Source organism: Pyrus communis, chromosome 8, assembly GCF_963583255.1.
Source record: "Pyrus communis chromosome 8, drPyrComm1.1, whole genome shotgun sequence".
NCBI classification, from domain to species: domain Eukaryota; kingdom Viridiplantae; phylum Streptophyta; class Magnoliopsida; order Rosales; family Rosaceae; genus Pyrus; species Pyrus communis.
In genome coordinates, this window is record NC_084810.1 from 22,206,209 (window position 1) to 22,220,771 (window position 14,563).

Below are 14,563 nucleotides of genomic sequence, written 5' to 3' on the forward strand. Positions count from 1 at the left end.
GTAGCTAGAGACAACTTTTCCAAATTATCATAACAAATAAGCAAACACCAATTTAGAAACAAACAGTAATAATCACAATCGAAATTTATAATACATAAAATAAGCAACATAAATAGTATTTTTGGAATGAAATTCTGGTGCAACAAATGACCTTTTATTGGCTTGTACATATGATATGGTAAACGAATTGCTGAAGCCACAACGTTCTGTAAACTCTTGTCCTGCATGCATTGGAGAATATTAGAAATCACTGAAATTGGAATAAGTTGAAATGGTAATGCTTATTGTATATGTGTTTCAGAAAATAGCGGTTTAAGGACTAAATTAATTTTCAAGTCACTTAGCACTACGGTTGTGTTTATTGTATATGTGTTTCTCAAAACGGTTATGCTTGTTGTAGGTGAGACATGCCAACAGAAAAAGGTTATTCCAATAGTATTGTGGAATCTGATAAAGGTTTCTTGAGGCAGTTGTCAATCCGAAAAGCTTCTTCCATCTTAACTGCTATTGGGTGTAAGACTTTTATTGGGCTTACATCTATTTAGGAGTCCTAATAGATTAAGGATAAAAGAAAGGAAGTAATATTTGATTATTCCGGATTACTTATGGTGAAGTATAGCAATAATTATTGGGAATATCTATCCTATTAGGTCATGGATTTTAGAGGTGCTTAAGATCTGTATTAGGGTTTTCTTTATGGGCAAGTAGCCTAATACTCTCACCTATAAATATAAGGCTTAGGTCCCACTTTTATACACATTATTCTAGCACAAAACACTACCCCATATAGGAGTGCATAAGGGGTGTAGAGAGAGAGAGGAAGATCTTTGCTTGTTCGTTGCTGATCATGGTTCAATCTTGTTCATATCAATGGCTTCTCAAGGTTAGTACTTTTAGAGTGCATATTATAGATGGAATTGCATTGGGTACCTCAAAAAAAATGAATTAGGTAGCAGAATGTGGTTCGACGATCCTTATTGTTCAATTTTTAAAGTACCATCCATGTATGTATATATTCTTTAAAACATGGTAGAATAATTTTTTGAGTACTTTATAGATAATTTCATCGGTTTTTACTAAACCTAGAAGAAGTTGGAGATGGAAACATGCTAACCTTTGTGCTTGATCAATCAATTGTGTTAGTCATCTTCATTCGTCATCCTTCCTGTTTTAGAAATAAAAGACATGTTTTCTTGAGATAGAATTGAGTTTTAAAAAATAAAATTACTTAAATACAATTTATGTGAACATATGCACATATATATGGTATTTGACTAAAATAAAATAAAATTACTTTTTCATTCGCAACTGATTAAGGGCATCATCCCATTCAGGCTTGCTTTTCTTTTCTAGGGCTTTTCCAACCGTTACAATTGCAATAGGTAAACCTCCACATTCATTCACAACCTCTTTTGCAACGGAACGTAAATCAGGATCATCGAAGGATTCGCCTACCATTTCTCTGAAGAGCTCCCATGATTCTTCTGTTGTTAAAGTCGGGACTGCAATAATTGGTTGACTTCCCATCCTGTTGCAAACGTCCGAATCTCGTGATGTCAACAAAACTTTGCACCCTTTATGAGCATCACCACAAGGGAGTCCTATACGCTCAAAATTAGGCTCTGCCCAGACATCATCTAATACAATCAGGATCCTCTTTATTTTCACGAGTCTCGCATGTAGCATTCGTGCTCTTCCGGATTCGGATTCCCCCTCAAATTCCAAACCTATTAGGCCTGCAATTTTCAACTGGATCGTCCTAATACTTGGACTTTGAGACACAGTTGCCATTACAATTTTATCAAACAGGTTCAGTTTTGCCGATCTTGTGATGATTTCTTTCACCATTGTGGTTTTACCCACACCCCCCATTCCACAAATCCCGATCATTCGTACTTCTTCCCTCTTCAAACCCTCCATCACCTCATTCATGTTTGCCATTCTGGACTTAAAATCCTTAAAACCTTTCTTGAATGTTGACCATATTTCGTCATCTTCATCCTCTTCATCCTTACTGTATTAGAAATAAAAGACGATGTTTTCTTGAGATATATTTGACTTTTCTAAAATATATATATATATATATATATATATTTAAATACACTTTAGTGTGCACATACTCGCATACACACACACACACACATATACATTAATATATGTATGCTATTATATAGTCTTCTGTAAAAACTTTAGAAATTCCACGTATACATCAAGATTTAAAAGTGAGATGTTAAAAAAAAAAAAAAAAAAAAAATCATCTTTAAATACGCACACATAAGTGATTGAAAATTACAAACTTTAAAGTAAAGCATATCAGTGGTTGTATATTGATGATGCGGTATTCCAGGTGGACACAAAAGTGATTGCAAATTAGAAACATTAATCTAAATATATATATATATATATATATATTTGACTTTTCTAAAATATATATATATATATATTTAAATACACTTTAGTGTGCACATACTCGCATACGCACACACACATATACATTAATATATGTATGCTATTATATAGTCTTCTGTAAAAACTTTAGAAATTCCACGTATACATCAAGATTTAAAAGTGAGATGTTAAAAAAAAAAAAAAAAATCATCTTTAAATACGCACACATAAGTGATTGAAAATTACAAACTTTAAAGTAAAGCATATCAGTGGTTGTATATTGATGATGCGGTATTCCAGGTGGACACAAAAGTGATTGCAAATTAGAAACATTAATCTAAATATATATATATATATATATATATATATATTTGACTTTTCTAAAATATATATATATATATATATATTTAAATACACTTTAGTGTGCACATACTCGCATACACACACACACACATATACATTAATATATGTATGCTATTATATAGTCTTCTGTAAAAACTTTAGAAATTCCACGTATACATCAAGATTTAAAAGTGAGATGTTAAAAAAAAAAAAAAAAATCATCTTTAAATACACACACATAAGTGATTGAAAATTACAAACTTTAAAGTAAAGCATATCAGTGGTTGTATATTGATGATGCGGTCTTCCAGGTGGACACAAAAGTGATTGCAAATTAGAAACATTAATCTAAAGCATACCTTGTCCATTCCTGTCGAAATGCGGGTTTTACTTGCAATCGGGGATTATGCGTGTCAACAAGCTTAGAATCAAATGGCCTTAAGTCTTGCACATTAATAACCTCCAATAACTCCAAAGACGGCAACTTCAAAGTATAAGCTTCACCACAAAAATACTTGAGTTTTGGCAGACTTTCAAGCTTGATGGACTTCAATTTAGGTAATGTAATTATTTCAGCTGTTTCTTCTTCTGCGGCAACGATTTCTTCCATCTGCTCACACTTCCCAACTTTTATGTCCTCTACACTCGCAAGAAGTTTGACTATGGACGAAGAAAACAAGTATTTCAACCGGTTGCACCAATCGACCTCCAGCGATTTCAAGTTTCCGAAGCTGCTTCCTGTGAACATCGGTTGTGAAGTACCCGTCTCCCAAACACACGTTAAACTTGGCAACGTATGTAACCCCAAGTACCTCAATTTTTTGAATGCTTCAACGGAGTGACTACTTTCTTCATGCTCCGGTCCCTTGAGTTGGAAAATCACTTCCATTGAATTACAGTCAATTACAAAAAGATTTTCGAGATTATCATCATCATTTGAGTCCTCCAGATTAGTTGGTGTAACCTAGAAAATTAAACACGATCAACAAGATGATACAATACTAATTAAAAGTTGTAATTATAGAGGTTAATTGAACCTGATTTAAAAGCTTACCTCCTGATTAATTGGACGTGGCAATATTTCAATGGGGCGTTGGGCGTTTGGTCTTGAATATGGTATGCATCCACATCCATCAGGGCACCAATTTGATGAACGTGTTGGAGGAGTGCTGAAATCATGACTTGTTGAATCCTTCTCAGACTTATTCTCCAACTTCTTTCTTTTTGGAATTACAGCACCCAATGTCTTCAATTTTTCACATCCGTACACGTGCATATTTTTTGTGGATGACCATTGAAATGTAGATCCCTCTGGACAAAGACTTGTGAGACGAGGCAGGCATTTTAGTTCAAATCTATTCAGTTTCGGAAACAAAATCATGTATTTTGTCGCCTCTTCTTCATTTTCCTCTGGGATTCTGACTATAGTTTCCATGTCCCAACATTCTGATATCTTTACCTTTTCAAGATTCAAAAGTTCTCGGGCAATTAAATGCGAGAACACATATTCTAGACCATAACAACGTCTCAATTCCAAATATCTCAAATTTTGGAAGCCCTGAAATCCAGACGGAATGTTTTTCCACAATTGTGTAAACGAACAATAGCATATCTTCAACTTACGTAACTGGGGACATGTTGGAACTGTTTGCCCATCCATAACTATATGGATTTTCAGATCAAATAGCACGCCTTCAAACTTCATATAAAACAATACTACCTCTTCTAAACTTGGAAACCATGAAATGCACTTTGATGGAAATATTGCTTTTTCAAATATTCCTGCAGATTGATGCTCAACCCTTGGCGTTGTTTCCTGAAAAAGAAAAATCATTATCAGTTAAAGAAAAATTATGCACCAACTTAAGCATTTCGTAAGAATTTCAAATTTCCACATATCGGCTGCCTCCTCATATCATAGAGATTGGAGAGTGGGACATACCTCTTGGTTGGAGTATATCTTGTTAGCTTGGAAGAAACCAACCAAATTCTGTAGACGCAAGAGATTCAAATTGGTTAATTTATGAAAAGATATCATATCGGCTTCCTCATCGAGTTCCCTCCCCTGCTTCGACACAATTTCTTCCATTTGATCACATCCACCAATATTTAATTCCTCGAGTTGTACCAAGTTTCTCACTACTGATAGTGAAAAGGCATACTTTAAAACACCACAATCTGACAATCGAAGGAATCTTAGGTTGGTCAAAAAACTATTCGGAAGCTGACTAGCTGATTGTATGCGAGGAAAGAGTGCACTTGTTCCATTTACAAGATACTCGATATTTGGACAATGATCAAGATACAAAACTTTCAGATCTTGAAATCCCTCTTCGTCTAATTCAGTGAGGGCAGAGAAATTCTTAACATTGCCCAAAGCCAATTTTTTAGATTTTTTCAACATAAGTCCAACTGCTTGACTCTCCATCAACTCCCTTGCATCACTTTCAACAATCACCAAACAATTTTCGAACGCATAAGTTGTCATCATCATCAACTTCCTTGCATCACTTTCAGCACGTCTATCGATCATCTCACAAGATCCCTCTGCCCCAGTTCCCAAGCATATACGGAATTTTATTGTTGGGCTTTTCAAGACTATGTCTTTTGGCAACAAGTGGATGACACTGGGTATCTGTATGGATAGAACCTTCAAATGATGAGACAGAGACATCACCTCAGAAATGCTTGCCATCCTCTTATCTTCTCTTCCTGTTCCAAGGTCCCATTTATCAAAGCTACCCATCATATACAACTCTTCGAGTCTACATAAGCTGGAGAAGATACCATGTGGAATCACCTCAAGGTTCCCGCAGTTTGTCGTATCTAACAACCTCAACTGTTTAAGTCGTCCAATTTCCCTCGGCAACTCACACATGTAAAAACAATCCCGAAAGCTGAGGATTTCTAAATTCTCCAAACTCCCAATAACATCAGTAGACATGCCATCAAAGTCAGACCCATCTAGGCACAAGGTCCGCAGGTTCTTCAGTAGTCCTAGTGATCTTGATGAGCCTAGGACTTCCATTTCCACCAAAGCTAAAACGTTCAGTTCTTTCATCGCATCACAAATGATGTCCATGCTACCTTCTGGAAAACGGCCTTTCATCATCTGTAGAAGCTCAAGTTTTGGGCATTTCAAACCAACTGGAATCTCCAATTCGCCAACAAGTGAGATTGTAGTGTAATGGTCATATGTAGATAAATTTGACCACCCTTTATTTTCAGCATGACTTCTTATCAAAAATCCATGTGAATCTCTTGAAGCAATTGATATGGCAACATCGCGAACTACATCATGCATTTTCGTAGCCTCACTCACGTCACTATCTATCAACAAAAACCTTCTTTGTAGTTGGGCAACCAACGATTGCACTCTATTTCTTGTATCTTCCAAAGTAGAGCAGTTGCTAAAATATCTTCGACCCCACCCATATCGAACCAAATACTCAATTGGAATATCATAATCTTCTGGAAATAAACAACAAAGTAAAAGACATGACCTGGCTTCATCACTCTCCAATATATCATAACTCCATTTTATGCTAGAATAAACTTTGTCATTCACTCCAGGGATGTTCACTGGGGTAGAATTTCGCTGCTGATTAAGGGCATCATCCCATTCACGCTTGTTTTTCTTTTCTAAGGCTTTTCCAACAGTTACAATTGCAATAGGTAAACCTCCACATTCATTCACAACCTTTTTTGCAATGGAACGTAAATCAGGATCATCGAAGGATGCACCCACCATTTCTCGAAAGAGCTCCCGTGATTCTTCTGTTGTTAAAGTCGGGACTGCAATAATTGGTTGACTTCCCATCCTGTTGCAAACGTCCGAATCTCGTGATGTCAACAAAACTTTGCACCCTTTATGCGCATCTCCAGAAGGGAGTCCAATATCCTCAAAATTAGGCTCTGTCCAGACATCATCTAATACAATCAGGATCCTCTTTATTTTCATGAGTTCGTCATGCAGCTCTAGTGCTCTTCCGGGCTCGGATTCCCCCTCAAATTTCAAACGTATTTTGTCCGCAATTTCCGACTGGATCATCCTAATACTTGGACTTTGAGACACAGTTGCCATTACAATTTTATCAAACAAGTCTAGGTTTGCCAATCTTACGATGATTTCTTTCACCATTGTGGTTTTACGCACACCCCCCATTCCACAAATCCCGATCATTCGTACTTCTTCCTTCTTCAAACCCTCTATCACCTCATTCATGTTTGCCATTCTGGACTTAAAATCCTTAAAACCTTTCTTGAATGTTGACCATATCTCTGGTGGAGGTTCAGGATGGGCAACATTTTCAAATCTTCCTTTGTTTTGGAGCTGAAGAACATGTTGTGTAATCTTATAGGCTCTCCGACTCAAGCTCCATCGATACACACATCGCCTTTTCTTGTTAATTTCATCCTCAAACTGCAACACTTTTTTGACCAGGTTGTCGTTCACATTCTTTAGCCAACTCTGAACATCAGGTTTGATGATTTCACCGTTCCTTTTGGCAGCATCTACCAATCCCTGCACTCCATCTCTCTTGTCAAAAAGCTTTTTTATCTCACCCCTAAGACTTTCAAGGTTGGAATGGTAATGAATCAAATAACCAAACTCTGTTCCTATTGGTGTGACCAAGCATTCTCCAATTTTTGAGGCAATTGCAATTATAATTTCCATTTCCTTCTGAAATCAAAGACTATGGCTGGAGTGATCCTCTTTGCTGGTGTCTTTTGTATGTCTCGCGCTCAGTTCTCTAATGCCTAAACCAAAGAAGCACCCCAACACAACATTAATAATCATATATTTTTGTCCTGTTTAAATCTAAGTTGTATTTTATTTTTATTTTTATTTTATTAAAGGAGCAGCTGAGATTCGAATTTAGAACCTCTTTCACTACTTAAAAAAATTTCACACTTGACGAACAATTAGCTAGTATCATTCGAAACGAGTTACAAAGATTTATAAAAGAAATATCCAGGACATGCATAGACTTATGTGACAAATGAACTATTACATGTATGTTTACTTCTGTTATTTAGTACCATATTATTATAGAAGTATTAAATATTGTGCGAGATTGCGTACTTTAGCGTGATATATCGCATCGCAAAAACTGTTTTGCGAGATATCCTATAATATCATGATATCCCCAATATTTTAAGATATCATGATATGATAAGTAATTTGATATATCATAGCGTTATTTTAACTTTTATTGCTTTATATTTTTTTTGTTCTATTGTTTTTTCATTCCTCATGGCGTTACCGTAGACCTCACACCTCCTCGGGATTTTTTAGCAGCCCTCATTGTTCGTTTCAAATTTCAAGCCTCCTTCCTCCATCGCCCACTGTTTTTGACAATATAGGCTTAGTTAGAATTAAACGCCTAAAATTTAAGGGTTTTATTTTTTTTATTTTATTTTTTAATCAAACATATGTGCCTTTTAGGATTTTTTTTTTTTTTTTTTTTTTTAGGGATCTTTTGATATAGTCTCCTCAGTTTTGAATTTTCTAGATCAAACATCTATGTCTTTTAGTGATTTGATTAAACTTTCTTTTTGTCATTATTTTGGCGCTATATGCACATTGTATTGTAAAAAAATTCCTATAATCTAACATTTTGATTACACTCTCCTCCGTTAGAGATAATTGTCAAAAAAAAAAATTGGTTAGATTCAAAATTATTTTCACAATAATGCTACAATTTAGCAATAATTATTTATGATTTGAGATATTTTTTTTTTCCAAAATATTTTAAAATATTTATAAATCCTCCAAAATCAAACGTACCGAAATAAGTTTTTCTTTTAGTATGTTAAGAGAAAATAGGCTTGAGAATAATATAAAAGTACCAATACACAGTGTGTACAAAATAAAACGTACCAAAATAAAAATATTGTACCAATATTAACAATATGTATCAAATCAAACGTACCAAAATTGCAAATAAACGTACCAATTAATAATTTTTGTAAATTCAAACGTACTTGCAAAGAATATATATGTAATGTATTGTACATAATAATAATTCGTCAACAACTATACTTAAAAAAAAAAAAATATATATATATATATATATATAATTTCACAAAAAAAATTGAAAAAATTACTTTTATATTGATCACCAACTATTTGAAAACGAAAAAAAAAAAAAAACCATTTACAAAAATAAATAATATTAAATGTTTGCATAACAAAAAACAAAAAAAAGTGATTGAAAAAACATATTTGGAAGAAGAGAAAATATAGTTTAATTAATAATATCTCCACTAAATAAGGAAAAGTGCATCATGCAGAAAAAATGATAAATTCAAAAATTATTTTAATTTTAAAAAATAGAGGTGACTATTGGTCAAAGTACTTTAATCAAATTTTAAAAAGGCACAGATGTTTAATCTAGGGTAGTGCTATTCATACACCCCATTTTATCTCTCACACACCCTTGTTAAATTTTTGTTCATTAATCTTCTTCAATTCATTCTATCCAACGGCCCGAAATTGAGAAGGGTGTGTGAGAGGTAAAAATGAATGTGTAGATAGCACCACCCTTAATCTAAATAATATAGAAAAACTGTAGAGAATTCTAATTTTCCCTTCTTTTTTTTGGGTATCAAGTATCTGTGCCTTGTAGGATTTTGATTAAAGCACTTACGTGCATTAGACCGCATCATGCATCTCTCCATTTATCAAATTAAAAATTATTATTGTGATCTTCAAAATTAAAATTTTGTATATTGGTTTGTTAATTTGGGCTTCAATTAGTTAAGCGATTTTTTTTTTTTTTTTTTTTGAGATAATCTTGGTTTTTTTATTCAAAATATTTATCCAATTATCTCTTTTTTTATAATTTTTCCGCACAAAATATTTTTTCTCCTAAACTTTAAATATAATTTTACCTTCAAGATAACAAAAATAGTGGATGTTTATATTTTTTTTTAAATTATTCTGTATACATTTTATTGAGAGAACTATTTTGTATACATTATTGGTAGGTTTATTATTGGTTTTCATACTTAATTTTGTTCATATTATCTACTGGTATGTGTAGTTTTAATTTTTGGAACATTTAGGTGTGTACATATCATTGATTGTTATGTTTAGTTTTAGTATTTGGTACAATTTATTTTAGTTAATGGTACGTTTGATTTTAGTTTTTGGTACGCTTAATTTAATTTTTGGTACATATCATTGATGGATAACTTAATAATTATGTCTCTTTATTTTGGAGTAATAATAATAATAATAATAATAATAATAATTTTGGTTTAAAGAAGGCTAGATTTAGGAGCTTTGGGTGTTGTTTCTGGAATAAATTGGTGGATTAATGATAGTTCATGTAATTTTGAATTTTTTTAAAAAGGACATTTTAATAAACGTGCCACCAAAATTGTAGAAAGTAGTTTAATAAAAAGTCTAAAAGCTAGGAATGCTAGGTCTATCAAATTCAAAAATCAACTACCTAGATCAAAATTATCTTTTAAAATAAGATCATCACTGTGTAAAATATTTAAATTTGTATTTGTTTATTGTGTTTCTGAACTTGAAGTATTTGAAATTGTTGTTGATACATAGGATTCTTTATAAATAGACTCCTGTAATTCTATTTTTTAAACAAAAATCCACCTATATTTAAATATCAAATTGAAACACACCTTTTCTGATTGAAAGTAGCAAGCAACTCCAGTACTGGTACAGAGGCCAGGTGGAAGGTTGTTTTGTCCCGTTGTCCTTTACTTGCTTAGCGGCTTCTTGCTTAGCGACTTCTGTTTGAGGGCATTTGAAATTGTCTGTTTCGATATTAACTCTTGTAAACGAAATCTGAATCCATTGACATGTAGACAAAGAAAATAACCTCTTATTACAAACTATTTACATCCTATGCCAAAACATCTTAATTATATCAACAAACTTTACCAATACCTACAGTAATGATGAAATCCTAAATTTCATCTAGTTTCTTTCCTTATTTTGGCAAGCATGTTAGTTTTATAGGCTACAATTGAAACAATATACATATATCTATATATATATATATGTATATATTCTCCTTTTTATTATTATATAATGATAATCTTCGTAAAAATAAAATCCAGGTTAACAAAATAAAACTACACATGTAGTGGGTAGTTTTTTCTTTTAATTTTTAAAAATAAAAATATAAAAAATATTTAAACAAAAATAATAATAAAATTACAAATAAAAATAACATCTGAAAGTGCAAATTGCCAAACGCGCTAGCGTGTGGTAAAAGGATAGTTTCTATATATGTGAAATATAGGTAAATTAAACCTTGAACCAAATCATGTTCTTTATCTTCAAGTAGGTACTTTAATCTAAGTAAAATAATTTACCTATATCTACCTGTGAAATATAGGTAAACTAAATTACATCCTTTCTGTTCAAGGTAAATGGTTTTGCATTTATTATTACATACATTAAGCACATTTTAGTTTTATTATACATTCAAGAAGGTGCTCAAATGCCTAAAACCAAAGAAGCAATGCCCCAACACAGCATTCACAATCAGATATTTTTGTCCTGTTTAAATCTAAGTTGTATTTTATTTTCATTCTTATTTTATCAAGGGAAGAGTTAGGATTTGAAATTAGGACCTCTTTCACTATGAAAATTTTCACACTTGATGAACAATTAGCTAGTATCGTTAGAAACCAGTCACCAAGATCTACCAAACAATATCCATGACAAGTATAAACTTATGTGGCAAATGAACTATTACATGTATTTTTACTTCAATTCTTTAGTATTATATTATTACAAAAGTATTCAATATTGAGCGAGATTGCGTGATATATATATATTGTATCGCGAAGGCTGTTTTGCAAGATATTCTATAATATTACAATGTCCCCAATATTGTATGATACTTACATGATATGATAAGCAACGTGATATATTGAGGTTTTTTTAGTTTTTTAATTTCTTTATGTTTTTTTGTTTTATTGTTTTTTCATTCATCCTCATCCCGTTATCATAGGCCCCACACCTCCTCCAGGTTTTTTTTTTCAATTTTTTTTCCAGCAGCTCTCATGGTTCGTTTCAGATTTCAAGCCTCCTTTCTCTGTCACCCACTGTTTTTGACAGTTTTTCAGCCCAGCGAGATAACTTATCAAATTTTATTTTATTTTTTCAATTTTTTCTCTGTCTTTATCTTTTGTTTGAGTTTTGTGTTGATCTTTGTTAGTTTTCCTCTATTACTCATACCTTAGGGCTTAAGCATCACTTAGCTCAAACCCGTAAAGATATGAAGCCTTGCTACAAAGTCCCACGTGTGCTTAGCATTTGAATATAACTTAATTAGATTTAAACGCTTAAAATTTAAAGATTTTTTGTTTATTTTTTATATAACATATGTGCCTTTTAGGATTTTGATCAAAGAACTTATGTACATTAGGTCACATCAATATTTCTCTATTTATCAAATTAAAAATTATTACTGTAATTTTTGAAATTAAAATTTCAATTTTTTTTTTTTTTGAAAAAACGATATTATTTATACTAAAGGGAGAGAAGGGAGTGGGTTTAGCCTTACAATAGGCTAGCAATAATGTGATTCAAATTCACCTTTGGTGAGAATTGAACCTAAGACTTCTCACTTACAAGTGAAGAGGAATGTCACTGGACTGTAGTACTAAGTGGCAAATTTCATATCTCTTAATTTGTCCTTTAATTAGTTGAGCCATTTTTCAGGAGATAATCTTGGTTTTTCGTTCAAAATATTTATCAAATTATCTCTTTGTTATAATTTGTTCATAAAAAAAAATAATTTTTCTCCTAAAATTAAAATATAATTTTAACTTCAAGATAACGAAAATGGTGGATAATTAAAATTTTAAATTATTATGTCTACATTTTATTGAGAGAATTATTTTGTATACATTATTGATACGTTTATTATTTGTTTTCATACTTGATTTTGTTCATATTATCGATTGGTTCGTTTAGTTTTAATTTTTGGTACGTTTAGTTTTGTATATATCGTTGATTGGCACGTTTAGTTTTAGTGTTGGTACGTTTAATTCTAGTTTACGGTATATTTGATTTTAGTTTTGGTACATTTAATTTTAATTTTTTGGGTACATATCATTGATTGATAACTTAATAATATGTCTCTTTGTTTTGGATTTGGTTTATAGATGGCTAGATTTAGGAGCTTTAAATATTATTTTTTGAATAAATTGGTGGATTAATGGCACTTCATGTAATTTTGAATTTTGGAAAGAGGACATTTTAGAAAAAATGGCACCAAAATTGTAGAAAGTAGTTTAATAAAAAGTCTAAATGCTAGGGATGTTGCACCTGGTTCAAAATTCCCCTTACTTGTATATAGCTATATATGTGAAATAATTGTAAATTAAATCTTGAACCAAATCACATTTTTTATCTTTAAGTAGGTACTTTAATCTACATAAAATAATTTACCTATACCCATATGTGAAATATAGGTAAAATAAATCTTGAACCAAATCACATCCTTTATGTTGTAGGTAATTATTTTGCATTTATTATTACATACATTAAGCACATTTTATTGTTATTATATATATATATATATATATATATATATGTAGTAAAATAATTTACCTATATTTATATAGGATACAATTAAATAATTTTGAAAAAAAAAAATTACATTCTTATATTTTGTTGGTAACTAATGCTCACATATTTTGAAAACGGAAAATCTAAACCACAAAAAATCCTAATTTATGCAAATTTGAAAAGCAACTAAGGCATTTAAAAAGGAAAAAAATAAAACAAATGAAAACCCTAGCATCATATCCTTTTATTATTAATATGCAATGAAATCATGATATTAACATTTGTTTTTAAGCTGTCATAAGGGTATTTTAGGCATCTAAAAGTACAAAACCGTGTGAAGTCAAACCTAATCAATAAAATTGTTGAGCTGGAGCCTAGTTACAGTGTTGGAGCTCAGCTGAAATACAATATTCGGCAGGCACTAGAATGTAAAACTCACAACTTTTGTTTTTTTTGATCAGGCAAGGTAAAAACAAACACCTAAAACAACAAATATTGGAAAGAAATAGAGTTTTTAAGAAGTACGTACGTACCTGTATCGTAAATCAACGCAATGCAACTGTGCGGCAGAGTAAAAGTAAAATTATGAAATATATGCCTTTGTTCAGCAACAAATCATAAGTCTGGTACTGATAGTGGTGCTTCACGAATTTGCTAGAAAATTTGAATGTTGAATGCTAGCATGCACAAGGAGGGCAGATTATGCACATCAATGCAAATATATGAGTAGATAACTTCAATGTGGAAGAGTTAATAAGAGCTTTCTAACAATATAGGCAGGAGAAGCAATAAAATATATATGTTAAGTCATTGAGTTTTTGTTAAGAAAATATACTGTGATGAGTTTTAGTTAAAGAAAATTGAATTTTAAGGTGGTAAAGTTATATGTGATGGTTTCAGTGCATGTGTATATTTATTTACTCATTATTATTTTATAGTATGCAAATTTTAAATAATTTACATTCCACCACCACATAGCAAACGCGATTTCAAACTTTTTGTATTGCGATGAGAAAATTAAATATTTGATTATAAGGGGGAGTTAGCTCAATTTCAGTTGACGTCGATGGACATCAAAACACAATAACATATAGTGACAAACACCTAAACAACAAATATTCAAAAGAAATGGAGTTTCTAAGAAGCACATACATACCTGTATTGTAAATTAACCCAATGCAACTGTCTGGTAGAGAAAAAAAATGAAATTCTGAAATCTATGCCTTGTTCAACAACAATATGTACTGGAACCTGGTGCTTCACGGATTTGCT

At 31.8% G+C, this 14,563-nt stretch overlaps 1 protein-coding gene and 1 long non-coding RNA gene across 3 annotated transcripts in view; one reads left to right on the top strand and one right to left on the bottom strand.

Moving 5' to 3' along the window:
* The window catches only part of LOC137743660 (uncharacterized), a 35,323-nt gene extending 34,458 nt beyond the window's left edge, over positions 1-865 (top strand). Inside the window, exon 2 of the long non-coding RNA XR_011069513.1 lies at positions 401-865. This is a non-coding gene — a long non-coding RNA (uncharacterized lncRNA). The remainder of the gene's footprint in view (positions 1-400) is intronic.
* LOC137743656 (probable disease resistance protein At4g27220) lies at positions 6-7,429 on the bottom strand. 2 transcript variants are annotated; one of them, XM_068483588.1, is made up of 5 exons: positions 4,673-7,429; positions 3,785-4,546; positions 3,090-3,694; positions 1,115-1,165; positions 6-221 (listed from the first exon to the last, which is right to left on the bottom strand). In XM_068483588.1, the coding sequence occupies exons 1-4, from the start codon at positions 7,406-7,408 to the stop codon at positions 1,150-1,152; spliced, it is 4,119 nt and encodes a 1,372-aa protein (XP_068339689.1). In that variant the 5' UTR covers positions 7,409-7,429; the 3' UTR covers positions 6-221; positions 1,115-1,149. The 2 variants fall into 2 exon arrangements, with proteins under 2 accessions (XP_068339689.1, XP_068339690.1); XM_068483589.1 differs by lacking the exons at positions 6-221; positions 1,115-1,165 and adding an exon at positions 711-722.
* Positions 7,430-14,563: the final 7,134 nt, after the last annotated feature.

Excerpts from the sequence above, each read along its gene's own strand:
- LOC137743656 (XM_068483588.1), bottom strand. The coding sequence starts at position 7,408 with ATGGAAATTATAATTGCAATTGCCTCAAAAATTGGAGAATGCTTGGTC. Across the intron at positions 4,547-4,672 it reads AGATATACTCCAACCAAGAG|GAAACAACGCCAAGGGTTGA; the intron begins GTATGTCCCACT and ends TTTCTTTTTCAG. Across the intron at positions 3,695-3,784 it reads CACGTCCAATTAATCAGGAG|GTTACACCAACTAATCTGGA; the intron begins GTAAGCTTTTAA and ends TTAATTTTCTAG.